Source organism: Melanotaenia boesemani, chromosome 19, assembly GCF_017639745.1.
Source record: "Melanotaenia boesemani isolate fMelBoe1 chromosome 19, fMelBoe1.pri, whole genome shotgun sequence".
NCBI lineage: Eukaryota > Metazoa > Chordata > Actinopteri > Atheriniformes > Melanotaeniidae > Melanotaenia > Melanotaenia boesemani.
The window spans coordinates 7,822,275-7,849,086 of NC_055700.1; the positions used below are offsets into that span (position 1 = coordinate 7,822,275).

General features: G+C 38.7%; 2 protein-coding genes and 1 long non-coding RNA gene across 8 annotated transcripts; 1 reads left to right on the plus strand and 2 right to left on the minus strand.

The window, feature by feature from the left end:
• On the plus strand, positions 1–7,622 carry LOC121629921 (NACHT, LRR and PYD domains-containing protein 12-like). The gene is made up of 11 exons (XM_041969848.1): positions 1–125; positions 906–1,555; positions 2,093–3,809; positions 3,898–4,071; positions 4,388–4,561; positions 4,669–4,842; positions 5,319–5,498; positions 5,682–5,855; positions 6,012–6,185; positions 6,780–6,826; positions 6,917–7,622. Exons 2-11 carry the CDS (start codon positions 1,282–1,284, stop codon positions 7,510–7,512), a joined length of 3,684 nt encoding a protein of 1,227 aa, XP_041825782.1. The 5' UTR covers positions 1–125; positions 906–1,281; the 3' UTR covers positions 7,513–7,622.
• Positions 476–17,446, minus strand: LOC121629925. The gene is made up of 3 exons (XR_006008458.1): positions 17,437–17,446; positions 5,926–5,934; positions 476–666 (listed from the first exon to the last, which is right to left on the minus strand). It is a non-coding gene; the product is annotated as an uncharacterized LOC121629925 (long non-coding RNA).
• On the minus strand, positions 9,747–26,180 carry dab2 (DAB adaptor protein 2). 6 transcript variants are annotated; one of them, XM_041969852.1, is made up of 15 exons: positions 26,055–26,180; positions 15,619–15,897; positions 14,408–14,547; positions 14,215–14,313; positions 13,991–14,122; positions 13,818–13,901; positions 13,531–13,557; positions 13,384–13,434; positions 13,223–13,285; positions 11,955–12,563; positions 11,297–11,423; positions 10,601–11,215; positions 10,329–10,498; positions 10,131–10,211; positions 9,747–10,038 (listed from the first exon to the last, which is right to left on the minus strand). In XM_041969852.1, exons 2-14 carry the CDS (start codon positions 15,755–15,757, stop codon positions 10,143–10,145), a joined length of 2,325 nt encoding a protein of 774 aa, XP_041825786.1. In that variant the 5' UTR covers positions 15,758–15,897; positions 26,055–26,180; the 3' UTR covers positions 9,747–10,038; positions 10,131–10,142. The 6 variants fall into 6 exon arrangements, with proteins under 6 accessions (XP_041825786.1, XP_041825784.1, XP_041825783.1 ...); XM_041969850.1 differs by lacking the exon at positions 26,055–26,180 and adding an exon at positions 25,372–25,509; XM_041969849.1 differs by lacking the exon at positions 26,055–26,180 and adding an exon at positions 18,251–18,481.
• Between the last annotated feature and the right edge of the window lie 632 nt (positions 26,181–26,812).

Sequence of the window (26,812 nt, forward strand, 5' to 3'; positions counted from 1 at the left end):
TTTTCTTGTTGCGCTAACGTGCAGAAGACATAGGTAGATCATGTTGGCCGCGTGCACCATTCACACACATGTAGGAGACAGTCTGTCCGCATCCTGACGGAGTGGAGCCACCCAACTTTCTCCAGGTGATGTTTGTTTCTCTGGGCGATATTTAAACACATAGTTCACAAAGTTTAATTAAATTAGTATTGATAGGAATGTCTGCTAAAATCGCTTGCTGACAGTGGCTCATTCGTGTGTAATTCGTAGCATTTTCCCTAGTTAGTTTTGATTACATTAAACACACGATCAGTTTATTAAACATATCTATCTATCTATCTTATCATTTTCCCCTTAAGCCTAAGGATTGTATTTGTTTTCTTTTTTATTATACTAAATTAACATATAGGGAATTTGCACATACTGCACTGAGGATGTCCAATGCCACCCTGCCTACACTTTTTGCCACCTTATTTCTAGATCTGCCACTGTGTGTACTGTATATGTTGTGGTTTAAGTTTTAAGAGAAGGCAAGAGAATGGACGCTTAGCAATGTAATTATTTCAACTGACTTGTATCAGAATTTAATGTCACTGAATTTTAATTTAACTAGTTTAACCCTTTCTGTGTCCTTAACTGACATAAACTGAACCCAGCAAAGGTATGCTCAAAGAAAATGAACATGACCTGTTATGACTACTAATGTTGTTTAGTCGGGTACGTTTACACTCGCTAAGATATGTGAGTTGCAGTCGATGTTATGTTGTGGATTAGCCGTTAGCCATGACCTGTAGCCGCTAACTTCCGGCCGTACGCGGCTAACGCGTACTTCCTACGTTGTGTGTCGTGATGATTTCAAGCGGTCAGTAACCTGTTTACATGATAAGAGGTTGTGATCAGTACATCCTCTTTTTGTTGTATTCCAGAAACTGCCTTTCCCTGCTGTTCCTGTTGCCGGTACATGCTGTTCACCTGCGTGCTCACGGCTATAATCCTGTATCTGCCTGTTCTCAAGTAAAGTGTTACACCTTCTTGGATGACTCGTCAGCTTTCTAACCGAAGCCCTGCATCGGTCGGTAACAGTCCTGAATCAGCAACCGGGGGTCGTAACTTCCCCACAGAGGCATATCCCTTTTTTTGTAAATGGGAAGCTAATTTATGCAACAGAAGGTTCGCTTCCCTATTTTGAGCTCTTTTTGTACATGAACAAAGACTGTTTAATGATCCAGATATAAGCATATCCTTCAGTGTAATATATTAAAATTGTGTTTGTACAAATTATTAAATTCAGCAAAAGAAATCATGGCAACATCTTCTGAGCTGTTGGCAATATTGGAAGATTTAGCAGAAGAGGAGTTTCGAAAGTTCAGATGGTTTCTGCAACAGCCGGAGGACTTGAAAGATTTCCCTGCAATCCCGAGATGCAAACTAGAGAATGCAAACAGGATGGACACAGTGACTGAGCTCAAAGAGACTTATAACAAAAATGCAGTTGAAGTGGCCGTTAAAGTTTTGAAGATAATCAGAAGGAATGACTTGGTGCAGCGGTTGGTAAACATCAACCCAGCATCAAAAGGTAAGTGGTAAAAGTCATGCAGTATTCCTTCATGAATGTGCAGCCAGTTACCTTCCACACATGGATGCGACAAAAATTTAAAGTATTGTTTAAGGTTATGATATGGGAAATAAAGAATAAAAAGGAAACTCAAGAGTAAATCCTTTACCATCAGTTTTCTCTCATCTTTAGCCTATTGTGGTTAACAGAGTTGGAAGTGTTGACTATAATTATTATTAACAGGAGTGCAGAAATTTGGAAAAAAAGTGGAGCTGGTCCAGATAAAAATGACAAGATTTGTTCATAGTCTGACTCTGCTTGGAAACATTTAGCAAAGATAGCATTTAGCTTATCTTAAAGATGTCAAACACATCACTGCATGTCAGTCAAAGCAACACTCCCTCCAAGTGAAGAAGACATGATTAATGACACGTGAAAAACTTGTAACAGGCGCACATACACAGATTCCTTTCATTTATTTGTGGGACATTTTCTTTTCTTACAGCGCTCTCCTGTTATTGTAATTTCGGTCTTTTCTCTTTCTTTTATTTGTTTCAGAAATTCTTGCTACCTGCCAACATAAACTAAAATCCAACCTTCAAAAGAGGTTTCAACATTTGAGTGAAGAACCTACTAAATCTGAGAAGCATGTGTCCATGAATGAGCTCTACATTGAACTTGATGTAAGAGAGGAATCTCGTCCCTTGGAACAAACCATGAGTAAGGACCTCTTCAAAACCATCTTTAGTCAATGTTCATTGAGAACATTAATGACAAAAGGGGTGTCTGGTATTGGGAAAACTGTACTCACACAAAAACTTACTTTGGATTGGTCCACTGACAGAGAAGCAAATGATGTGGAGTTTGTGTTTCCGTTCACTTTCCGAGAACTAAATCTTCTGAAGGGGAGAGATTATAGCTGGTTGGATCTTATTCATTACTTCTTTGCTGACATTAAAGAAGCAGGAAACCGCAGTTTGGATAAACTCCAGATTGTGTTTATCTTTGATGGCCTAAATGAGTGTCAGTTCCCTTTGGACTTTGACAACAATGAGATCCTGACTGATATAACTGATACTGCTTCGGTGGATGTTCTGCTCACGAACCTTATCATGGGAAAACTATTCCCTGCTTCTCGCATCTGGATAACCACGACTCCCGAGGCAGTCAGCAAAATCCCTCCACGATACATTAATATGATGACAGAAGTAAGAGGCTTCACTGACCCAATGAAGGAGGAGTACTTCAGGAGAAGATTTCAAAATAAAAAGCTGGCCAGTAGAATTATCTCTCACATTAGAGCTTCCCGAAGCCTTCACACGATGTGCCAAATCCCAGTCGTGTGTTGGGTCGCTGCAACCGTTTTGGAGGACATGTTGAAAGGCAATAAAAGAGACGAGGTGCCAAAGACCCTGACTGAAATGTACACACACTTCCTGGTGGTTCAGTCCAAACAAGCAAATGAAGGGGCTGAGACTCCTCCACTCTGGATCACAGACACAATCATTTTGTCGCTGGGAAAACTTGCTTTTGAGCAGCTGAAGAAAGGAAATGTGATTTTCAGTGAAAGAGATCTTATAGATTGTGGTATAAATGTCAGAGCAGCCTTACTGTACTCAGATGTGTTTTCATACATCTTTATAGAAGAGTTTGGGCCAAACCGGGAAAAACGTTTCAGTTTTGCTCATCTAAGCATTCAGGAATTTCTGGCTGCTGTTCATGTCAGTGTGTCATTCATCAGTTCTGGTGTCAACGTCTTGTATGAGGGACAGTCAACCTGTCAAAGATCTGAAGACACTTCAGATCAATCTCCAGGAAACAATATTTACCAAACTGCAGTAGAGAAGGCTTTACAGAGTCCAAATGGACACCTGGACTTGTTTCTCCGCTTCTTGTTTGGCTTATCACTGCAGACCAATCAAGCTCTTCTTCAAGACTTATTTAAACAGTCAGGCGCTAACTTAGAGAGCAGTCAGGAGAAAGTCCAATACATCAGACAGAAGATCAGGGAGAATCCCTCTCCAGAACTGTGCTTCAACCTCTTCCACTGTTTAAATGAGTTGAAGGATCATTCTTTAGGGGACGAGATTCAAATGTACCTAAGTTCAGGAAGTCCACAGTCTAAAAACCTGTCTCCTTCCCAGTGGTCAGCTCTAGTTTTCATCTTGCTGTCATCAAACAGTGAGCTGGATGTGTTTGACCTGAAGAAATTCTCTGCTTCAGAGAAGGAACTTCAGTATCTGCTGCCAGTGGTTCATACTTCAAGTCAAACTATGTGGGTACACAACTTACTGTTCTTGCTACATACTGGAAATAATACCCTTTTAGATAATTGTTTATTCTTTTTTCCCTTGCCTTGCCAGTCTAAGTGGCTGTAAGCTGTCAGAGAGAAGTTTGAATGATCTGGAGTCCGTTCTGGGATCACCATCCTCCAATTTGAGAGACCTGGACTTGAGTTACAACAGCGTGATGGATAAAGGAATCTTGCACCTTGCAAGTGGTTTGACGAATCAGGAATGTAGACTAAAAACTCTCAGGTCTGCTAGTCTTATTTAATTAATCTTGAACATAACTTGGTCAAAATAATACACCATCATATTTTTTATAAGGGGTTTAACTGTAGCTATGCAACAAACAACTGAGCTACTCATATTGTAGCATAAATAATTAATTAGATTAAGACATCATGATTTCTGTCACTTCTAACTGCATGCACAGGCTAAGTGTCATAATAAAGATTTAGTGGGACATTATATAAAGAGGGCATGACAAAGATAAATTTGAAAGGAATTACAACATTCATTAGGATGCACTGAACTGAAATTTCTTTGTTGATCATATTGTGCTCCTCAGGTTGAGTGGTTGTGATTTGACATCCTCTTCTTGTGAAGACCTATCCTCACTTCTCAGCTGCCAGTCCTCTAGTCTTAAAGAGCTGGATCTTTCCAGCAACAAACTGGGAGGATTAGCAATACAGAAACTTTCTGTGGGATTGGAGACTCCACAAAGTGGAATTGAAACTCTCAGGTCAGCACTTTAATATCCTACAACACTGACACTTTAATTATGTGTTGTGAAATAAAAAGGTAATGGTGTTGAACTTGATGTTTGGTTTTCTTGCGTACTGTTATTAGGCTGATTTGCTGTGAGCTGACATGGAAAGACTGTGATGCAGTAGCCTTCTTCCTCAGCTCCAAGCATTCCAGTGTGAGACATCTGGACCTGAGTATAAACAACTTCCAGGATTCAGGAGTACTGATTTTCAGGAGTGGACTTGAGAGTCCAAATTGCCAACTGGAAACACTGAGGTCAGCAAGTTTCTTGACTTCTTTCAGTTAATCCATCAGCATCCGTCTGTTAAGGCTGGAATGATGCGTCTTTGAAATACACACAAGGCTCATGTCAGCACAATCATGCTGGGAAAAATGTTTAAAAAATAACTGGGGACTTGTCTGGGAATGTGTGATTTGTGTTTGATTCTTGAGTGGAACTGTCAGTGTTGGCTTGTACTTTAGGGCTTTTGTTAGGCCTCTATTTTAGGTCCATCTTTGTTTAGATTTAAGCAAGTACAAAAAAAAATCAAAACAAAACAGCTTGGTTAACATTAGCTTTACCTTATCTGGACAATAACAATACACAGTTTCTGCTTTCCCTGAGTAAATGAGAGTTGAATCTTAAAAATGAATCCTACTCACTCTGGACAAGATAACAGAAAATTTAGACAGTAAAATTGACATCTTAAACTTGCAAACTGTCATTGTTTAATAATGATTTTTTTCCTCAGACTAAGTTTTTGCGACTTGTCAGAAAAAAGCTGTGAAGTTCTGGCTTCAGTTCTTGGTTCCCAGACCTGGTCCTCCAGTTTGAAAGAGCTGGACTTAAGTAACAACAACTTGCTGGATTCTGGAGTGAAGTTTCTCTCTGCTGGACTGGAGAGTCAGCACTGTAACCTGGACGCACTCAGGTGGCATAGTTAACTTTATTAAGAGTGTGCGTGTACACACACACACAACCGTTCAAAAGTTTGGGGTCACTTCCCCATTGAATCCAATGGCAAAGTGACCCCAAACTTTTGAATATATATATATATATATATAAACCTATTGTAAATAAAGGCTATTAATCATGATCACTTGCTGTTGTCCAGGTTGAGTCGGTGTAAGCTGTCAGAGAGAAGCTGTGAAGTTCTGGCTTCAGTTCTCGGCTCTAAAGCTTCAAGTCTTAAAGAATTGGACCTGAGCAGCAACGATCTACATGATTCAGGGGTCAAGCAGCTTTCTAAAGGACTTGAAAGTCCACAATGTATCCTGGAAACTCTCAGGTCTGAATATATGCCATTTGAAGTTTATCACATGACTAGATTCCTAGCCTGTTAATGAGCACACACCAACCAAACAGAACTTGTTACAAGGGTGATGTCTCATAATTCTTTAAGTCTTCTAAAAGTAATCAACAAATCGCTTATTTGAATCTGCAGGCTGTCTGGCTGTCTGGTCACAGAGGTGGGCTGTTCTTCTTTGGTCTTAGCTCTGAACTCCAACCCCTCCCACCTTAAAGAGCTGGACCTGAGCTACAACCATCCAGGAGACTCTGGAGTGATGGCACTGTCTGCTGTTCTGGAGGATTCCCGGTACAGACTGGAAACTCTAAGGTATGGGTTGTGGAGTTAAAACGTCTATTCAAAAAGTCAACCTAGATTCTCTGACCTTGTGGGGTTTCATGTAAAGGGAGCTGTGTTAGTCGTGACAATTCCACCAGAGCAAATTATTTTATATTGCCTAATGGTAAATGATGGTAGACATGCAGCGGGTGTGTTCCCTTGGATCCGGGATCTCTCTCCCCTATTATCAGTGGATGTAGATATCCCTCATACATACATGTATACGACATTTTGCCACTCGCTCATAAAACAGGAGACATTTTATGCTCATAACTTGGTGCTTATACTGTATATCCTTCACTCCTGTTCAGCTAAGCTGCTAGTGCTCGACTGCCAGGGGAAAGAGGTCCCACTCCTTTTATTCTTAACTGGCAGAAAACAAGAACTTACGCACATGCGTGTAGAGATCGTCTATGACACACATCACACTCTAACAGTAAAAACAAACAAAAGACAGTACTTTTAATACTTACGACATCCACAAGTTGAAAACTTTAGAAGTTATGCCTCATGTACAATAGATGAGAAAGCCAAAGGATTTAGAGGAGAGAAAAGGACTGTTCATAGGTGTGTTTTCTCTTTTAGAGTTGATCATGGCGGAGTGGAGCGGTTAAAATCTGGTCTGTTAAAGTGTAAGTATATTTGCTACTGTTTAAAACTCAATAATGAGTGACTATGATAAGCAGCTGATGTGTATTTTCATTTCTTATTGTCTACTTTAGATGCCTGTGAACTCACATTGGACCCAAACACAGCCCACAGACAGCTTGTCCTGTCAGAGGACAACAAACAGGTGACATGTATGGAGGAGGAACAACTTTATCAGTATCATCCAGAAAGATTTAATACCTTCAAACAGGTGATCTGTCAGAATGGACTGACTGGTTGCTGCTACTGGGAAAGTAAATTAAGTATAAAAAAGGGAAGCTGTTTTGTTGGGGTAACTTATAAAGGAATCCGCAGGAGAGGAGATGATAATGAATGCAGGCTTGGACGCAATGACAAGTCCTGGAGTATGTGCTGTGATGAGTACTACTACGCTTTGCACAATAACATAGAAACACATTTAGCTTCACCTCAGCCGTCTACTGGTAGAGTTGCAGTGTATTTGGACTGGCCTGCTGGCACTCTTTCCTTTTACAGGGTCTTCTCTGGCACACTGACTCATCTTTACACAAGTTACTGCAGATTCACTGAACCACTTTATCCTGGCTTTGGTTTTGAGATTAGGTACGCATTATCAGAGTATGACTTTGCAGCGGCTTTGTGTCCAGTTGATGAGGGATCAAATTCTGATGGAAGTGAAGAGAAGACATAGTTGAATTCTTGTCAGCCTTTAATAGTTTTGACTTCAGTAACACTGAATGTCTACAAATTTCAATAATAATGGATGTTGCTGTGGCGTCCTTGCGTATATTCAAATATAAAGCTCCTTTCTGTCCATCTTTTTTTGGGGGGGGGGGGGGGGCAGATTTGTTTTATCATTACATTTATTTGCCCAGCTCTTCATGTCTTCACTATGATGCAAACATTTTATTTATTTTTTTCTATTTTTAACAAATTGACTAATATCTGACACATTGAGCCAGAGGTGAACTTCATCATAAGTATGTGGGGCCCAAACTACCAAGAACCTCAATAAAACCCCTCTTTCTGTAACTTGTACACACAATTTATCTCCTAAGCCTCAACAGGTAATTTACTTCTAGTACAAGTAATAGGACTTCTAGTTTAAAATATCCTGAACATTCAGATCAGAGCTCAGGTCTACTGGATCTAGAGCAACCCGAACCCCATCAAGTTATTACGGTTTAGAGGAGCACGTGGATGATGCAACTGTTAACAGCAAATAGCACTTAATGATACGAGGAGACATTTGTGGGTCAGTAAAGTGCATAAATGTAATTTTATAAATGGCTGGTATTTAGGTTAAATTGAGACTTTGTATTTTGCCTTGAGGCTATGATGTTAATCTATTAAGCTCACTTGTATGTATGCATATTTAAAATATTTGGAGAAAATGTGTAGAAATACAAATGCTGGATTTCAAAGCTTGCTAATATCTGACAACAGCAATGTCAAAGATCAGCATGAACGACACGTTTTACCACTCGAGTTGCCAAGCTTTTTCTTTTGTCTCTTGAAATAAAAATGGAAAAATAAAAACATAAAGAGTCTGCCTATATTTGATTAAAGCTGTGCAATTAACTTCGTTATCACGAGCTTGAGAACTAATGGTCTTTTTTTTTTTTTTTAACCTAATGTGATTCTGTCACATGTCTGACATTTCCCAGGGTCCAGGTCCAGTCAAGATTTGAGCGCTGATCATTGAATTCACATTCAAGTGTTAAAACATTCCTTGTTTCTCATGCTCTGCTTGCTGACACAGTCACTGAGTTGTCTAGTGGGTTTTTAATTCTAAGCGATAATTATAAAAAAAAAAAAAAAAAAATTTTTGTATTTTTCCTGTGAGTTAGTATCTGGTCGCTGTTATGTCTTTTTGATTTGATTTGGTTATTATTTAAAAACTCTTAATGACTGGCAGCCCTGTTTTTTTTTTTTTTTTTTGTGTGTTTTTTTCTGTGTGTGTGTTTCTGCTTTTGTAAAAGTTGTAGGAAATTTTCTGGTGTGTTCATGTACAGGTGTAACAGTTTGTTGTCTGGTGATGGTGTGGATTGAAGGGTCGTTTTCCTTCTGTCTGTGATCTTTTTTTCTCCTTTCTTCTTTCCCTTTTGCTCTTTTTTGCTATTTTCCATCTTTTTCTGTCCCCTCCAGTCAGGTCCAGCAAGATTACATAGATTCTGTGATTCAAAATAAATAAATTAATCACATTATCAAGAGGAGCCTTACCCATAGGCCTCCCCTTGGCAGAGCAAATTTGTTCAGCACGATATAGCAACCAGATTATCATTTTGCTTGGTATGATGCTGGACAGGACAAGTTAAAAAAAAAAAAAAGTGTTAAAACATTCAAAACAAGATGAAAGCAAGCTGTTCAAAACAGTTGTAGCAGCTCCTCAGGGACCACTGCCCTGCATGTTTTAGAGGTGTCCTTCTTTAACACACCTAACTCAAAGGAATGGCTCATTAGCAAAGAACTTGACAAGGAGTTCAGTTAATATGAATCAGGTGTACTGGAGTTGGAAAGAACTAAAACATGCAGGGCAGTGGTCCCTGAGGACCAGGATTGAGAAACACTAGACTGGGCCAGAGTTGCTAGGCAGTAATGTATCAGCATGGTGTATCAGTGTGTATGAATGTTTGGTGGTCAGAGGTCATTAGCTTGGATTTGATGCCAATTTTTCATCAGTCAGCCCCAGGGCAGCTGTAGCTACACATCCAGCTTACCATCAAAGTATGAATGGGGAGTGAATGAATACAGTAAAGTGGTCTGGGTACCTTGAAAAGTACTATGTAAATTTAATCCATTATTAGTTTGTGTTTTTTTTAAACAAATGAAACTTTCCTCTAACAGGAAACTGGCCAACAGAAAACCAATTTCCCTAACACACAGGGGACTTAGAGTAAATCCACTCTCAACTGAACTTTGCAGTGTAATTAATGATTTATTTCTTTAACAAAGACAGCATCAGCAGTGAACCTCAACTTTTTCCACATATATCTGCATATTTCTTTTCTTCAGCAGATCATGACATAATATTTGCTTCTTGGATCAGTGGTTGTTACAGAGGAACCATCAGAAACAGATGTAAAAGAAGGGTGTGTAAAAAAAGACAAGAAAGACAAGAGTAAGAAGAGTTCATAATATCGATTGTCTTGCACGGAGCAGCTTGTCCCGAATGTGTCTGAAGTGATTTCCATCTGCTCCCTTTGCTCCTTTTTAACTGTAGACAAAAAAATAAAAAATAAAGTACTTAAATGTGCTTTAAAAAAATATGAGAAGATAAATAAGGAGCAAACATGAACTGCAACTTACTTAGACTTGTAGTCAAGCAAAGGGATTTCCAAAAGCATTTCCAAAAGCATCTGTTGACCCACTTTGAGCAACAGAAGCATTCTGCAATGAGGATCAGAAAAACAAGTTAGAAAAAAGGTTACTTTAATATTTCTAAGTCAAGAGTCACTAACTTGTGATGGGATTGTTGCAAAAACATCAATGAGTAAAGCTCTATACCACAGCTACGGGTGGTGCTCCAAACAAACTGGAATCTGGGGCCCCAAATGCTTTATCAAACATGTCCTGACTGAGACTGTTTCCCTGTGATGGCGCTGAAGTGTTTAAGACAGGGGCAGAAGAGAAGGCTCCATCAAAGAGATCAGCATTAAAGCTCGGAGCAGGAGCATCTGTGCAGACACACAACAGTGAGCGACCGACCTCGATCATATATCCATATTAACTTTAGAGGAAAAAAATTGAATAAAAGTGAAGGCAAAGCTTTAGTTTACCATTATTAGCAAGTGATGACATTTGATTGATTTCAAAGTCATCATGATCGGCGACATCTTGAGCGACACCAACTTTACTGGAAAAGTATTGATCAAATGCTGCTGGCTCTTTGCTGCTGGGGTCTGGAGCAGAGCTTGGTGCAACTTCCCCTTTCCTTGCTGGAATGGCCGGGGGTTTGGCGAGCTGGAAGTCCTTGAACATGTCCTTTCCAGTCTTCTTCTCTTTATCCCCAAGGGGATCCAGTGCTGTAAAAGCGCTGTTCTCTACTTTTGGACGGGCTTCCTTAGCAGGTGGCCTTGGAGGGGGGCGTGATGGACCTTGCTGATCACCCATTCCTGGGAAGGCACCCTGTTGGAAAGGATTGGATGAGGCAGGCTGACCCCAGGCAAGGTGGGGTGGGGACAGAGGTGCAGCAGCAAACTGTGGTGGCATCTGCTGGGCCCAGGCTGTGGCTGGCACAGGTACACCAAAGGCTGATGGCTGTGGAAAGCCTGGTCTCAGCCCTGGAACAGTCACTCCTGGCATGGAGAACATGTTGGGTGCAGCAGTAGGGGCTCCCCACATGCCTACAGCAGGCATACTTGTGGTAGCTGGTGGACCCAACTGAAGATTTCCTAAACATGAAGAAATAAATAAATAAAACAAATTTGGAAGCCTAAAATATAAAGCTTAAAACATAAAAGCTTTGCTTTTACCCAGAGCTGCTATGGAGGATGGAGCAGAGTTTGTGGGTGCACTGTTGAAAAGGTCAGCTGCAGCAGAGGACCCCTCAGGAGTGGGAGCAGTAAACAGCTCTGCTCCAAACAGATCGCTTGCTGTAGACTGATCCCCCCCCCAAAAAAAACAAAAAACCAAAAAAAAAAAAAAAAAACGAAACATAAGTATGATATTGCTCGAAGAAACATAATTATAGGAATTAAGTTTAAACCAACCTTTACCAAAGATTGCTAATCAATAAACTAAATTCATGCTCTAAAAACCATTGACCTTAATGTGGGTGCATTCCTTGCCACTTACCAGTTCTTTCATCACGCAAGCATGAACATGAGGATAAATTATGAGCATAGATAAACAGTAGCAGCTGTTCAGCCATAAAGTCAAAATATAGTTTAAGCAAGTTCAAGAAGCATGTAGCCAGTGATGCATGCATGAAGAGAATAGATCCAAACAAGACCTTAACTGCAGGCGTAAATCACAGGCCCCACTTTCAATCACACGCATTTCCTAGCATACCCTGTCAGACAGTGCATAACACAAATAGAAGAGACGTGAGTGCCAAATGTGCAGCAAACCCATTTTTTAATGCATAGCCCATGCAACCCTACTATAAGTCACCCAGCTGTGTAATTTCACCTTTGCACTCCTTCGACCTCGTCCAGACTTAGAGTTTTGTGGAGGTGGACTTATGACAACTGAATCCTTGTTATGAGTCGCTGGCAGTTCAGGATGATGAGTGAGGCCATTAGAGACAGGAGAGGTTTTCAAAGGGGAGTCAAAAAATGGGTTTTTTGTTAAGAGATCCTGATCAGAGCCATTCCCATCCATTATAGTTACTGTGGTGCCTTGAGTTATATTGCCCCCTAGTGGCCACTGCCCATTATTGAGAGCGAGGATCATGGACTTAGTGGATAACCCATTTATCTGACTGGCATGTTCAGTCTCTTCAGTTAAACAGTTAAAATTTGTCCTATTAGTGTTGCCAGCAGTGCTGTTTGGATGGTTATTGGTGGTAGAGATATGTGCATTAACTGGTTCAAAACTAGTGGGTGATTTAGAAAGGGGGTCATCTCTGAAAGGGTCGCTGTCTGGAGCTGGGAAATAGCCAAAAATAGAGGAAAAGGGATTCTCTGTGTGTGGAGATGCTTTACAATCAGGAGCAAAAGTTAAGGAGTTTCCCTTTATGTAATTCTGATTGCTGTCAACTTCAGCAGAAAAGTCCAGCAAGAGAATGTCATTAGATTCCTGGTTTACATGAAAGGGACAGTGAGAGAGAGAAAACAAGATTCATGAATCATTTCAGCAGACAAAAGATGTGTTCACAAAATGAACAATGGATCACATGGTGTGAATAGACATGACAGTTTAAAGCTGCCATTAGTAGAATATATTAAAGTTCTCTGTTTGAACAGCAGCAAATGTGCTGAAGTCAGCATGTGCAGCTGACCTAAAACTCGAGCTAACAGGGTTGTTGAGCAATAGTGATGTAAAAGATTACCAGGATATATACACAAACAGCTCCAAGGTTCACCAAATTGAACAGATTCTACTTGTAGCAGCTTTAAAATGATGAAAATATGATTGGTAAACATGAGGTGTAAACTCAGTTCTTAAAAGATCTTAATTTTGAGGAATTACATAAAACGCAAACTCTGCTCTTTTTAGAAATGAGTTCACATAAATACACTAAATGATCTGAAAGGTGCTGGTGTTATTCAATAAAGCCATTTTCTTTCACATAAAGCCAGATCAACTTTACTAATTCACTCATACCACAAAGTTAAATAAAAACCATACACTGGAAGGGGTTGAAAGCACATAAAGTATGGAAAAGACAGGAAATACCCAGCCCCATTTCTTCACCCAAGTACAATTATGTCATCCAGATTTAGAGACACACTTACATTTGGAGCCTGAATGTCTGGAGGGGTCGACATGTCTCCAAAAAGGTCAAGCTGCTCCACTGGCTGGATGTCAAAGACAAAAGTATACAGCTTTTAATTATAGATTTAAAAAATAAAATAAATTACTTTTCGTCTAAAAGGAATTGAGCCAATATCCTTACTTGGGCAGTTTTTCCTTCACTGTCCACACTTAACACGGCATCACCTCCATTCTGAAGATTAACAAAAACAGAAAAGGTTAAAAGTAAGAAACTGGTTTTGGGAAAAGGGAAAAAACAAAAAAAACAAAGAGACTTCTGAGTGCTTACCTCAACTACCGTGCTGCCATTTTCACCCTGTAAACAGAGGCAGAACGTTAATACTTGTTTTCTTAAAATGTTACTGACGCATGTGTCATTTCAGTGGAATGTCAGGAGGATGTGATTCACTGAGAGAACACAGAGAGGCAGTGTTGACGTTCAGGAAGTACATATACACTGTGTACCCTGTCAGGCTTCCCAGAAGACCACGCCAAATGCTTTCTCTCAGCAAGAAAAATGCCACAACCCAACATTTAAAAAGGTAGAAAGTTTTCCAGGTTCAATTGAAATGTTACCTTCTGCGAGGTCTCTGCTTCTTTTTTTCTCAAGTTGAAGATGACCTGGAAGAGATCTTTTAGATCAATGACCAAGGGCTCTGCCTGTGTGGTACAAAGAAGGCATATCATTATTCTTAACCCATTTGCCCTTGATACTTAAAGATTTCCATTTCTTAGCCTAAGAGTGTCACCTGTTGTGCAGTCTTTATGGCAAAGAACTGATGCTGTCCTTCTGCTCCACATACATATCCAAATGCCCGGTTATCAGTTACATCTCTGGCAATGAAGGAAATCTTATTCACAACATGCTCGTGTTCAATCACCTGAGTGACAAAAGGGAAAAAGTTTTATAATGGAGCACTGCAAATGAGATGTTAACTCAAGATTGCAACTCTGATGAAAATAAACAACTCACTCCTGATTTCTCATCAATTATCTTTATACCAGACATGGAAATGTTGACCCAGATCCTCTGCTTGTGCTTGCCTTGAGATCGAGCAGCTACCGCCATACCCTGCATTAAAAAAAAATATATATATATATATAAAAATGTAATACTTTATTAACATGACTAACAGAAGGCCAAAGTTCCAGGTCAAATGTTGCACCTTAAGCTTCATCATTGAGTCTTGGCACATCTTGTCTCCACGGGCCTCTGGAACATCATCAATGCCAATCAACTTGGCCTTGTACCTTACACCATCTCCTTGAAACCTGCCCAGCAGGTACTCATCTGTCTTTTCCACAACTACAAGAAAAATATTAAAAAAAAAGAGATATAATATCAACTGAATCCCATTAGACATTAAGTGTGAGAAACTTAACTATATTTGAAAAATATCACTTATAAGCTAGTCTCTGCTACAAACATAAAAGACGCCATTTTTGGACATTTCTTTTGCTTCTTGATAAAGTAAATGTGGAATTATTCAGTCTAAAAATAAAAACCATATCATTATTTGCTTCAAATAAATTTATACTCCACCCTAGTGGTGGGTTTGATACACTGCAAATCAGAATGGATGGTTGCTTCAGACCTCAATATTTTTGACCAATCAGAGGAGACTGAGCTCTCTGGGAGGTGGGTTTTAAAATTCAGAAGTGAATTAGAATAATGTAACATGTGATGCTACAACTGCTAATCTTGAATCATTTTAATTGATAAATTGGCTGCATAGGTAACCAAGTAATCATTAAAATGTAGTGGAAGCTTTAAATTAGCAATGAATGACAAAATACTAATTTAAATGAAGAACCGGTTAAAAAAAAAAAAAAAAAAAAACCTTGAAGTTCAGCAAACTGCCGACTCGAGGCATCACTGTAGTTTCAGAAACACAATTAGTTGAGTCCTGCAGCTTGTTAGCATTAGTGGATACAGCTGTGCTCTGCTGCTGGATACCAACGTCCTGCTCCACGTTAAAGTTTAGCCACAACTAGTTAACATAACAGAAACATTTCACCAATTTTAGCTGCAATTAAAATTATATTGTTTCTAAGTTATAGTACATGTCTTCTATCCCTAGAAGTACTAACTTATACAGGGTACTATAAAAAGGCATATTGGTATTTTACAGTCTAATAAAGTCATTCGTCTTGTACTTCATTCATCTACAAATTTATTTTCTAAAATATTTACAGTCTCATGGCAAGCTGAGGTTGTGTAGCAGTAGCTTCTCAGGCCTGTAGAGTTGACCAGTCTGCACAGACAAGAGTTTTTTTGTTTTTTTTTTTTGGAAGGGGGTTGCCACTTCCTGTTTCTCCAGGAAACAAATGTGTTGAAACAATTCACAATCAAAGCCTCCAATTTTCCATAACTCACCTTTCTTCTTCTCTTTCCTGAATGGGACTTTGGATCCAGCAGTCATGGGGGAGCTGGGTGGGGTGTTAGTAGCTGCAGCTGTAGTTGGGGAGCTGGGATCAGCGGACACGGGTGAGCTGTTTTCCACTTCTGTAGACATGGTGTTGGATCAGCCTCACTGGACAAGTGGCAATTTGCGATAAAGCTGACAGCAGCTCCGTGTTGGGGGTAGGGTGGGGGGGCAGTGATGTTAACTGAGCATATGACCTAACACCCACACATCCTTCTCTCTTTATTGACCTGAAGCAGAAAAAGTGAAGCTGACAATGAATGTCAGAGGCATGAAGGATAAAGATCATAAATACATGCATTCCTAGTTAACTTGCATCAAACATGATATTGGATTGTAAACACAATGCCCATGAGATTTTTTGCTCATCATAAGCAATAATGTTATTTAATGATGTATTGTAAACATTTACAACCACCAAAACACTCAGGAAGCTCAACGAGACATGTGACCTATAAAACATCAAACTCTCATAAGACCACTGGACACTTTAACCCGCCTTCAAAATACAAAATATGTTACATCAGTTGTTTGACTCTGTTAAAGAGTAAATTATCCTAACAATATCATGCACAGTTACACATTTTCAACTCTAATCTTACCAAACTTTTGTTTAATTTCGTAGTTATCACAGCAGCAACCAGCAGCAACAAATTCTGTAACTCCAACATGTAATTTCAGACCAATAAAAAGTCTTACTGAATCAGTCGCTTAGGAGCATCATGGTAGTTAACTGCACACAAAACTAAAACTACCTCAATTGTTTGAGTCCCCCCCCCTCCCTCTTTTAACATGTGCTTGTATTCAGTACATCTCTAGATGTAAAAACATGACCAAGAATCTAATTCATTTTGTAAAAATGTGATTTATTCTATTTTCATTATCTAGAAAACAAGGGAAAAAAAAAACACAGCAAAGGCAGAAGACATGCAGTGGGAGAAATGGAAGGAAAATTAAAGAAAGAAAAAAGCCATAAAGCACTCATCATGCACAACCACAGGTAAAAAAATAAAAATTATAAACAGCACAAATCCAGCTCTGCTTGGTTACAGACATACCTTTAGGATCAGCTCCAGAGGCAACACTGACCAGAACACCTGTGTTAAGAGCCTGTGAGTACCATAATGAAGACCAAAGGTTGGTGATGGCCAAAGGTTGAGCAATTACTTGAGGTTAATCTTACGCCAACATAGCAAAAGATCTCGTGATGCCCAGCAAAGCAGGTGCTAATGAAAACCAGAGACTTTACAATGACAAGTCCACCCCCTAATAGTATGAAGTAGTTTTTTACTTTTGTTTAAAAGACAAAGAGCATTTCTTGTTTTCTTCTTTTGGTGTGTGTGGATAAAGACGGGGGGGAATGGATGTCAAAGACTCAATCAGGCAGTTAAGTTAGATCCGTAAAAGGAAATGAGACCAACACAAAGTGAGATTAGAAGATACAAACTTCCAGGTCAGCAAGTGTGGTTTCAGCTTTCTGCCAAGAATTCTCACTATAAGAAACGACTGACCATAAAAGACTGCAGAGGTTCTGGAAAAGCTGTTACTGTGGTCGGATTTTAAATGAGCACAGCATCTCAAGACCTACTGTGCAATTGCAAAGTTGCCTTTATCTGTCAGTACTGGTTCTGAAGCCAGACAAACTAAAAGCGCAAGTGTCATGTATGTTTGGTTCACCCTGCCACACAGGCTGACTTTGTTGCAGTGCAGAGAAGTGCATGAAAGCAACATTTAATACTGCTGATGCTCCACTTGCACAAGTCGAACACATGATTTCGCTTATCCATCATCTACAGCCAAGAGGCAGAGCCTTGTAAAAGTGGTGTAATGTCAGCACTTCCTTGCAAATTGGAGTTAAAGGTTTACATTTTAACTGCTACCTCAAAAAAAAAAAAAAAAAAAGAAAAAAAAAGCGCAGTGGCATCTACTACGATGTGTGGAAAAATCTGGAGTTTTTAAAACAGCATCCACGGATGTCAAAGCACAAATAACAGATGATCACAGAAGAAAGGTTTAAATGTATGTTTGTCAGCAGAATAACAGCAACGAAAGGGCAGAAATGTCACAATCGTAGGCCATCAGGAAACGTAAACTACTGCACATCTGGAGGAAATCAGGGAATGACTCAGTCTGCAAGTGAATGAGATGGTGAAATACCACAGGCCCAGTGTGAACATGGAGGATAGGCAAACATTTTCAGACCAAACGAAAATGCTTTTGAACTTAAACAAGGGGTGAATGGTTGGGTGGTTCAGTCTTTGAAAAAATGGTGATGCACTTTGGAAAAGTTTAAAAGAAACTTTTAAAACTCAAAAGTAATATAATTAAAGGGAAATGGATTCTTAACCCTTCAAAAGTAAAAAATAAATAAAAACTCAAAATGACCAACAAAAACAGGTAGTGAATTAAACTTTGAGTGATGCGCATTCCCTACATTTTTTTTAAAACCTTAAAAAAAGTTAACTATAGACATTAAAGAAAGGAGGTTTATTCGCCATTCAACCCGGAAACACCACCATAACTACCTGTAGCGCTTAATTAATGCAGGGATGGAAATTTTAGTCCAACGCCACAATGACCAACCTGTTAGAAAGCACGCGGTGAAATGTCGATGTCCTGCTTCACAAACGGAGATTTCTGTTTCCGTGATGCCTCCACGGTCCGCTGCAAAATTACTAAAATAAAACGCAGCCTCGGAAAACGAGCAAGGAGTCAGATGTTTTCCGCTAAATATCAGAGACAGAAAGGAGAGACTTCTGCGAGCTCCCAGGTTAACCCTTCAATGACTGACTGGACTGACTCCCTGCATATTTCAAATGGCAGAGGGGCGGTCTCTACACATGTGAGAAAATTATACCTACACTTATATGCAGATCCCAGTAGCCTTCCACAAAGCTGTGATATTATTTTGTTCATTGCATTCACCACTAACAGTATGTTTGCATTTCTTAGTTATTGTTTAATATAGTTCATTAATTGTAAGGTAGACATTTGAGGGTTATCACAAAGAGAATTAATTGGACATTACGACGCTTTTTAATGAGCACCTTTAAATTTCACCGTCATTGCTTTGTTTTTAAACAACCTATAATGAATGCTATCTAGCCAGGTAGCTAATAGTGGTTGAGAAGGCAAAGAGCTAATATGTAAAAAGACAGTGGAGCAATCAATGGCCTCGAAATATTTGAACAGTGACCAAATATAGATCACTTTAGCCTCTCACAAAGCATATTCAAGTCACAAATTGGCTGAAATTTGAGAAGAAACACAAATATTCTGGCATGCTAAGACTATAACAACTGATTCTGGCTAGTGGGCAGGTGTGGGCAATTTCATTATAATTAACTCATCAAGCAGGAATATGTTGGTGAGATAAGTCTTCATTTGACTGTAAAATTAGAAATCTATCAGAAAGAGTACAAAAGATTATAAGACAGACAATTGACTTTGGGATATTTAAGAAAGAAAGAAAGAAAGAACACACTCAGCAACATGAAAGACCTGGACATCTACACAAACAAGCCCCCCCCCCCCAAAAAAAACTCTTCCTGCCAAGAGAGAAACACTCTCCAGGAGGTAGACATATCATTATCTAAATCTACCATAATGAAAAGATTCCAGAGCAAATACACAAGGTTCACCACACGGTGCAAAGCATTCACTGGCTTCAAGAACAGATGGGCCAGAGTAGGAAACACAACAAAGAAAAACAAAAATAGCTGCATTCTTTGGATAGATGCTACTAAAATCAACCTGCACCAAAAATTACAGGAGTAAATATGTTCAAAGACAGTGGCTACTGATCCTAAACAAATGACATCACCTGTTAAACATATGCAGTGTGCAGTGACATGCATTGCCTGACACTGTCTGCACAATGTCAAGATGTGCAAAAGCATTACAGGAGATTTTGAAGGTGAAGAACAGGAATTAATATTCAGAAGTGATTAGTTGCTGACTTCATCTGAAAATTATGGAGCTATATTTCACTTCATGTAGACAATGTTAACGATGTCACAAATAAAAACTCAAGATCATCAGAAATGCATAAAGAATGAAAGCTAACTCTTGTGTTATTAATGGAACACTTAAGGTAGTTTGTTGAAAAAGTCACATTTAATAAACTAGCTTCCCAGTTTGAAATATCTGTAATATTAAAGCCTGATTTACCGGATAACTGTGACATAACCATGTTTTCATACAGCAAATGAGAAATATCTGCATCCGCCTCCATTTTTACAGATTGAATCAGCTCATTTCATTCGAGCAATCATTAAAGAAATACAGCATGCCATACTCAGCTGAGTTCAAGGACATTTAAGTAGTTTAGCAGTTTTCCTGCAAGCAAAGATACAGTGGAAGACATCACATGGCAGTCAAAACATGCAGATAATCTGTGTACACATGTCAATCTATAGAGTATCTCTGGAATATATTACCATGTTTTATATGTTACTATATTAAAAAGTCAATGTTTTAAAATGATTAAGTGAAAAGCTTTTCAACTACATGTCAAGTGTGCATATTGTTCTTTTTTTTTTGTTTGTTTTTTTGATGATTATTGGGTTTGGATTCATTAGTTTCCTTTCACAGCAAGATTATGTGAAGTTTTTCTAGGGTTGTTGAAATGGGTGTGATAAAATATCTATGTGTGTCCTAAATGTTCTTACACAATTTTCTGCATGGATAGTGTGTTTTTATCTGAATGTATAAACCCCAGAAAGAATTACTCTGGCTGAAATAAATAAATGATTCATTACTTTGGTGTGTATATTTGATAGCCTTTTATGTGTATGTGTTAAAGAAGATGTACATATGACAAGTAATTAATAAGTTTTACCTTAAGCAACCATAAATCTATAGAAGTAGGGAGCAAAGGTAAATGTTCCTCTCTGAAATGGATAATGGATGGATGGATGGATGGATGGATAAAGCACATGAAACATGGTGAGATAGCGATCTGGGATGGCACACACGTGTGTCAAGTGTTTGCTCTAAAATCCATCAGCACCTGCATTTTTTTTAAAGACTCATACTGTTTTGAGGTAATAACAAAGTTTTTTTTTTTAACCTTTATTTAACCAGGAAGTCCCAATGAGATTCAGAATCTCTTTTACAAGAGAGACCTGGCCAAGGTAGCAGCCAAATACAGTTTACAAATACATAAAAATTAAGCAAAATAAACACATTAGGATTTAGAACAACTATATAAAAACACAGTGAGCCTCTCAAGAAAAACAAACACATGTCTCCTTTACCACACTCTTTATGATTGCCTTAAATTTATCCACCGAAATAAATGATTCCAATTTAAGATCTCTTTGTAAATTGTTCCATGTCCATGGTGCAGAATAGGAAAAGGCTGTTTTCCCCAACTCTGTGAGCGACCGGGGAACAGTGAAAAGCAAGCGATTTGAAGAGCGGAGCCGGTAACTCCCAGAACTGTCACAGAATAGGTCACAAAGATATTCTGGAAGTTTTCCCAATATTGCTTTATAGACGAAAAAATACCAGTGATGTTTTCTGCGAGTGGTTAGTGATGTCCAACCGACCAGATCATAAAGAGTGCAGTGGTGAGTGAGTTTTGTTAATTTTTTACAGGGCAACAATTTAATGAGTCCTCAGATATGCATCACAAGCGGGTTTGGCATAACACAGACTTTTAATCTGGTTAAGACAACGGGCAAAATGATGGGCTCCCCTGCTCCCCTTTATCCTCATGACCTCTTTGAGCAGGTCACATGCAGGATGAGAAGGAATATCTTATCAGATAACAAACATGTTTTGCATGATGAGTATTCAATAATGAATTCAAGGAGGAAGTACAGAGTTCCTCTGTGTGAGCGTAATAGATATAAAAACTCATTGATCCCTTTGTCAGTTAAATTTTAAATGATGAAATGGGAAAGGAGGTGTGAGGGTAAGTGAGTGGTATGTTTTTACTGATTATTTATTGACTTTGTGTAATTGTTTGACTAATGAGACAGTATGACAAAATAATTTCTTGTTGCTCAACTTTAGTGGGATAAAATCTTTTGACACAAAGACAGAATATACTGCATGTACTTTGCCAACACAGTGAGCCTGCATTGTTAGCTGAGTATCACAAAGATAAGGTAGCTAATATTTTATAGGAGCACTAACTAAACATTTTGTACATCGAGCATCATGTTATAAAAAGGAGGAATAAGATGGGACTGAGGCAGAGAACCAAAGTTAAACAGTAGTTTTAAAGTGAAGCCCTGACATATCCTCAATTACAGTAAACTGTACCGGGAAAGAGTCATCAACTTCCTTTATACAAATATCTGTTTTGCCTTTGATGCCAGAGTGATTCAGTAATGACAGTTTTTATATTTGCTGCTCTCAGCACTCAGAGACATTCATGGTGTTCCCAGAAAGAAAATGTGGTAGTCGCACAGGAAGACTTTTTGTTTCATGTTTGCAGAAGCATCAAAGATGTTTGTTTTGAATGGATTAAAATCAGAAATGTGTCATTAATGTAAGATGGGTTAGACACAATACAAAGACAGAGGGGTTGAATTTATTCAGCATAAACAAGCTTTTGGAACTAAAATCTGTAATAACTCCAAAACCAAAATAAATGCTAACACTGACGTCTGCACTGACATGAGCAGTGATGTCAGTGTGGCTTTTCCTTGGAGGCTGATGGTTTCACTTCTGCAAACCTGACTGGTTTTAGTATTATGGTGAGCTATCAGTGCACTGTAAATAAATGTCAGACAACAGGGCCGACACAGCAGGTCAAAGCTGGCAATGGATGTTCAATGGGGAAAAAAAATGGTTTTTAAAAATAGTTAAATATATAACTGACAAAAAACTTTATGTTTTTTGTGTGGCAATTTGCTTCATGGTTCTTTTGCTGTGTGGCCGACAAGGAAAATTGCTCAGGTCTACGCCTCACATTTGGGTCCCTTCTGGCCCACATAACACATGCCATAATCCACGTCCAAGGCAACAACTAATATCTGGACCAGATCTTTGGCCCACACAACACTTGCCAGTTCTCTAACTGAGCCAGAAGTGCTGAAGTAGCCCCGATTAGGCCCAAACATGTCTATTATCAGGGAATCATTTCAAGAAATCCAAACAAAACCACTGAACACTGTAATACACACCTAGCCTGTAAGATGGGCTTAACACTACCACAAAAATACACCACAAATAGAAAATAAAATATGATGCATGTGCATAAAACTTGTGTGATGCAAACAAACATACAAAGAAGAAGATGGCAGAGAATCAAACTAAAACTTGCACATTTTTTGCTGTAAAAGCTGTATCATGCTTAGTAGCTTCTACAGCACAACAGGCCGTCTCCATGTGGACATGTTCTTAAAGCTAAAATACGGCTTGTATGACATTTTCAGACCATTTTCTCCAGTCTTGGATATTTTTTTTAATAATTTGGGTCTTGGAATATTAAATAATTAACAGCTAGTAAAAGTAACTAGTGAAATAATAACAGAGAAAAAATAGGACCAATACCTGTCGTACAATTTGTAGCAGAGCAGGATAAATACGGAGTGATAAAGGTTAGTTAGTTTGAACTATATTTTTAGATCTACATAAAAATTTGATTGAGTTAATCATAATGTTTTGATATCTAAGTTATTAAGACTTCATTCCTTATCCAGGGCCTTGGCATGAAAGAGAGAAGCTGATTTTGGACACACATGCCTTGTCACAGCGGTGAACTAAATCCATCACAAACCACTTTATCATCCTCATTTATGAAGATTCTGATATTTTTCAAGCCTTATGTTTTAAGTTTTCATAGTTGGTCCAGAAACAAAGCTATTACTGATGCTATTTTAAAAATCTGAATATGGCATTATCTTGGCGAGAGAAGCTGATTTTGGGCATAATCCACTTTATCCTCCTTTTCCATTAAGATTCTGACAGTTTTCAAGCTTTTTAAAAACTTTTCTCTTAGACAATGGCCTGATTTGTTTGATTAGCATTAAATCTGGTATGGGTTAATGCAGTGGTTCCTAGCCTATGTTCGTCAGGGACCCCTCTCATGCATATACTAAAACATCATGGACTCTCTGCCCCACACCTTGCTGAAACCATGCTTGCTTTTATTCCTTCAAAAGTGAGATTTTCATTATAAACTATGTATTCTGACTGAGTCCTGTCCTTTGAGTAAGCCAAAGTTAAATTAACAACATACAGCCTTATTTTTGTTCCTTAAATAGGGACAATTTGTGGAAATTAATCACAATGGCTATTAATGTTCAAAGCCTCAGGGACCCCCTGTGCTCTTTGCAGGAACCCCTTGGGGCATCCCGGACCCAAGGTTGGGAACCACTGAATTAATGTATATTATATTGTTTTGTGTGTTGTGTATGTTTTTGTCCCCTATAAAAAGTTGTGTTGTGTTTCAGTCTTAACAGTGTGCACAAATTAGCTTGTTAGCTGTAACATGGTATGGTGCATCAAATAGTATGTATGTATGCTGTCCCGTCCAAGCAAATAAATGGTGTCAATTTTATAACGTAGCATAATGTGGATACAATAAAAGTACAAGAGCCTCAAAACTTTTCTTTACAACTTTTCACTCCTGTTGCTTTAACCCAGATTTTTTTTTATGTAGTTTTCAAAAACTACATATTTGTGATAAATAAAAACACAGTTTCATTATGCGAAAGAGATGTAAAATAATATGTCATGAACTGTTGAATACTGCAAAATGAGAGTGAAAAGGACAAAGGAAGGATGTCTTTCCTGACTTTGTATCCTGTTTTCTGCTGACAGAGGCAGGTTTTGAGGAGATGAGGCTTCAGCAGCTAGATTACTGCCATCTATTTTCCTTTTGGTCACTTGAATAAACTTTTTTCCCCTCTTATTGCGCACTTCTAACGCTTCATAAAAAGATGCATGTTTACTTGCATCAGAAAAGCTGCTGATTTATTTATTTATTTATTTTTTCTGATTTTGAATGTCTCAAATTTTATTTTCACGTGCATCATTACACCAGCACTGTTCCAGGATGCAGCAAACCAGGTGTAAACATATTGTTTGCATTTAGTCATTGTTGAACTTCACAAAGAACATGTTCAGTTCATATATACATATAAAACCTTGATTTATACAGGAGAAGTGATTCTGACAGAAAATAAAATAAATGAAGATAACTCCTTTTAACAAGGAGACCACTGGTGGCACAAATTAGTACTGACTGATTAATCATAGGATTTATTTTTATGATAGCATGCTGACAGAAACCATCTCATGAGAAAGTGTCCTTTCTGCAATCTATGACAGGAAGGCCACACAATCAAACCATCAAGTATTTTAGGGCGTGAATCCTGGAGCTAGCTGGCTGCCACCACAGCCAGAAGCTAAGATAGCCACTTATCTCCAGTCCATAATTGAGGTAGTCTTAGATTTTTATCCTTTGTGTCCCTCTGTGTTCTTTAACTACCAACTGCCTTCACAGCTCCCAACCATTTCAATCTAAAAATACAACACAAAGCAGTAAAGGCAAGCAGCAGTGCAGGAAGCACTGTCACCATATTCTGTAACAGACCAGATTTTACAGAATTTAATATGCAAGTTACAGTAAAGCCGGTCATTACACTGTTCCACAACGTTTCCACACAGTTCCAACCTCCCCCTCACAAGAAAACAGGAAGTCTTTCTTGTCTGGAGGAATATTAGCCAAGCACCTTACCTACCCTCTGGTTTCCTGAGAAAGTTAGGAGGAAACTGTCGAACCTCATAAAAGTGGTGACTTCAGCACATATTTGTGCCTTTCCATCGGGCCATGACCACCCCCCCAGACTACTGGCTCTGCTCGCAGATACAAGCAAAGAACCAGTACAGGGCAGCCTTCACAAAAGTCGTCAGGGAAAAGTCTGACTGTGTTTGTGTAAGTCAGCAGGAAAATACTTGTCAGCATGTTGAATATTGTGGAGTTTGACATCACTTACTCTCTCAGATTTGTTGACCTCTGTGCCCATGATTCAGCTAATTTTATTATAATTCTTCATGCCATGCTTTCACCACATTCCCTGAGAAGTGTTGTTCTCCCCCTATACCTATATAGTAAATACACATTTTAAACTTAATTCACTACCTCCTTTGGTAGAGCAAGTTCTGCAGACTCAGCAAAAACTTCTCAGAACACATGACAGTTCATCGGGTACAACAGTTCAAAACTTCCTCTGCATTGTGCAAAGCTTGTTTACATAGATTAACATAGAATAACAGTGTTTAATATTATAAGGAACTATATCATATATGTCAGTATACTGAGTAAAATTTAAATTATAGTCTATGCATTTGTGTATTCCTTCCTCTGAGACATAAACCATAACAAGTGAATGTAATATCTAACCTTTTTGAAATCCACTGTTACCTGTTCAGTGTTGCCATCTTGTGGACACAGATTTGCACTGCAACATCTATCCATCCGTTCATCCATTCACTGGCTATACCCGCTTATTGAAATAGAGGGGCTGCACAGGACCGGAGCCTATCAGCTACAGGTTGCCAGTGCATTGCAGGGGCACTGCAGCATATTGTCAACAAACTGGTGTTGTTTTTCAGAAATCCTAAACTGTAACTGTGGACACAAGTGGTTTGGGGTCAGTTACCCTTTCACAAAAAAAAAGGGGGGGGCTCTTCAAATATTTGATGTTCCATGCTGAGGACCTGCCTCTGCAGTTGCAAAATTCTGGAGAGATAGCAATCGATAAATTGCTTGGAATTCCCTGAAGTTCCTAAACAAAACAATAAATAAACTGGCAGCGTGTCCAGAGTGTACCCTGCCTCTTGCCTGCTAATTGCTGGGATATGCTCCAGCTTCCCCGTGACCCTGAACTGGACGAAGTGGTATAGAACATGAATGAATGAATGAATCTATAATTTGTGTTTATGCAGAAACAAAGTTAAACCATATTTATTTTCTTCAGTCCAGCTTCCCAGGACTCAAAGAAGGACTCTTTAAACATATCTGTATATTTACGAGTAAACATTGCCGTTATTATGATTTAATGGTTGGGTTTTAAGTCTGAATGGATTAACAGATAAAAAATAATTCTTCACAGATCTGTGTAGTTGAATTGCTAATCAATCAAATTTAATGTAAAGCAACATATCCACAGACCTGATTAA

Coding starts and splice junctions, on each gene's coding strand:
- dab2 (XM_041969852.1), bottom strand. CDS start 15,757: ATGTCTACAGAAGTGGAAAACAGCTCACCCGTGTCCGCTGATCCCAGC. Junction 13,558..13,817: donor AAGCAGAGACCTCGCAGAAG/GTAACATTTCAA, acceptor CTCTGTTTACAG/GGTGAAAATGGCAGCACGGT. Junction 13,286..13,383: donor GTGAAGGAAAAACTGCCCAA/GTAAGGATATTG, acceptor TTTGACATCCAG/CCAGTGGAGCAGCTTGACCT.
- LOC121629921 (XM_041969848.1), top strand. CDS start 1,282: ATGGCAACATCTTCTGAGCTGTTGGCAATATTGGAAGATTTAGCAGAA. Junction 4,072..4,387: donor TGTAGACTAAAAACTCTCAG/GTCTGCTAGTCT, acceptor TGTGCTCCTCAG/GTTGAGTGGTTGTGATTTGA. Junction 5,856..6,011: donor TGTATCCTGGAAACTCTCAG/GTCTGAATATAT, acceptor TTGAATCTGCAG/GCTGTCTGGCTGTCTGGTCA.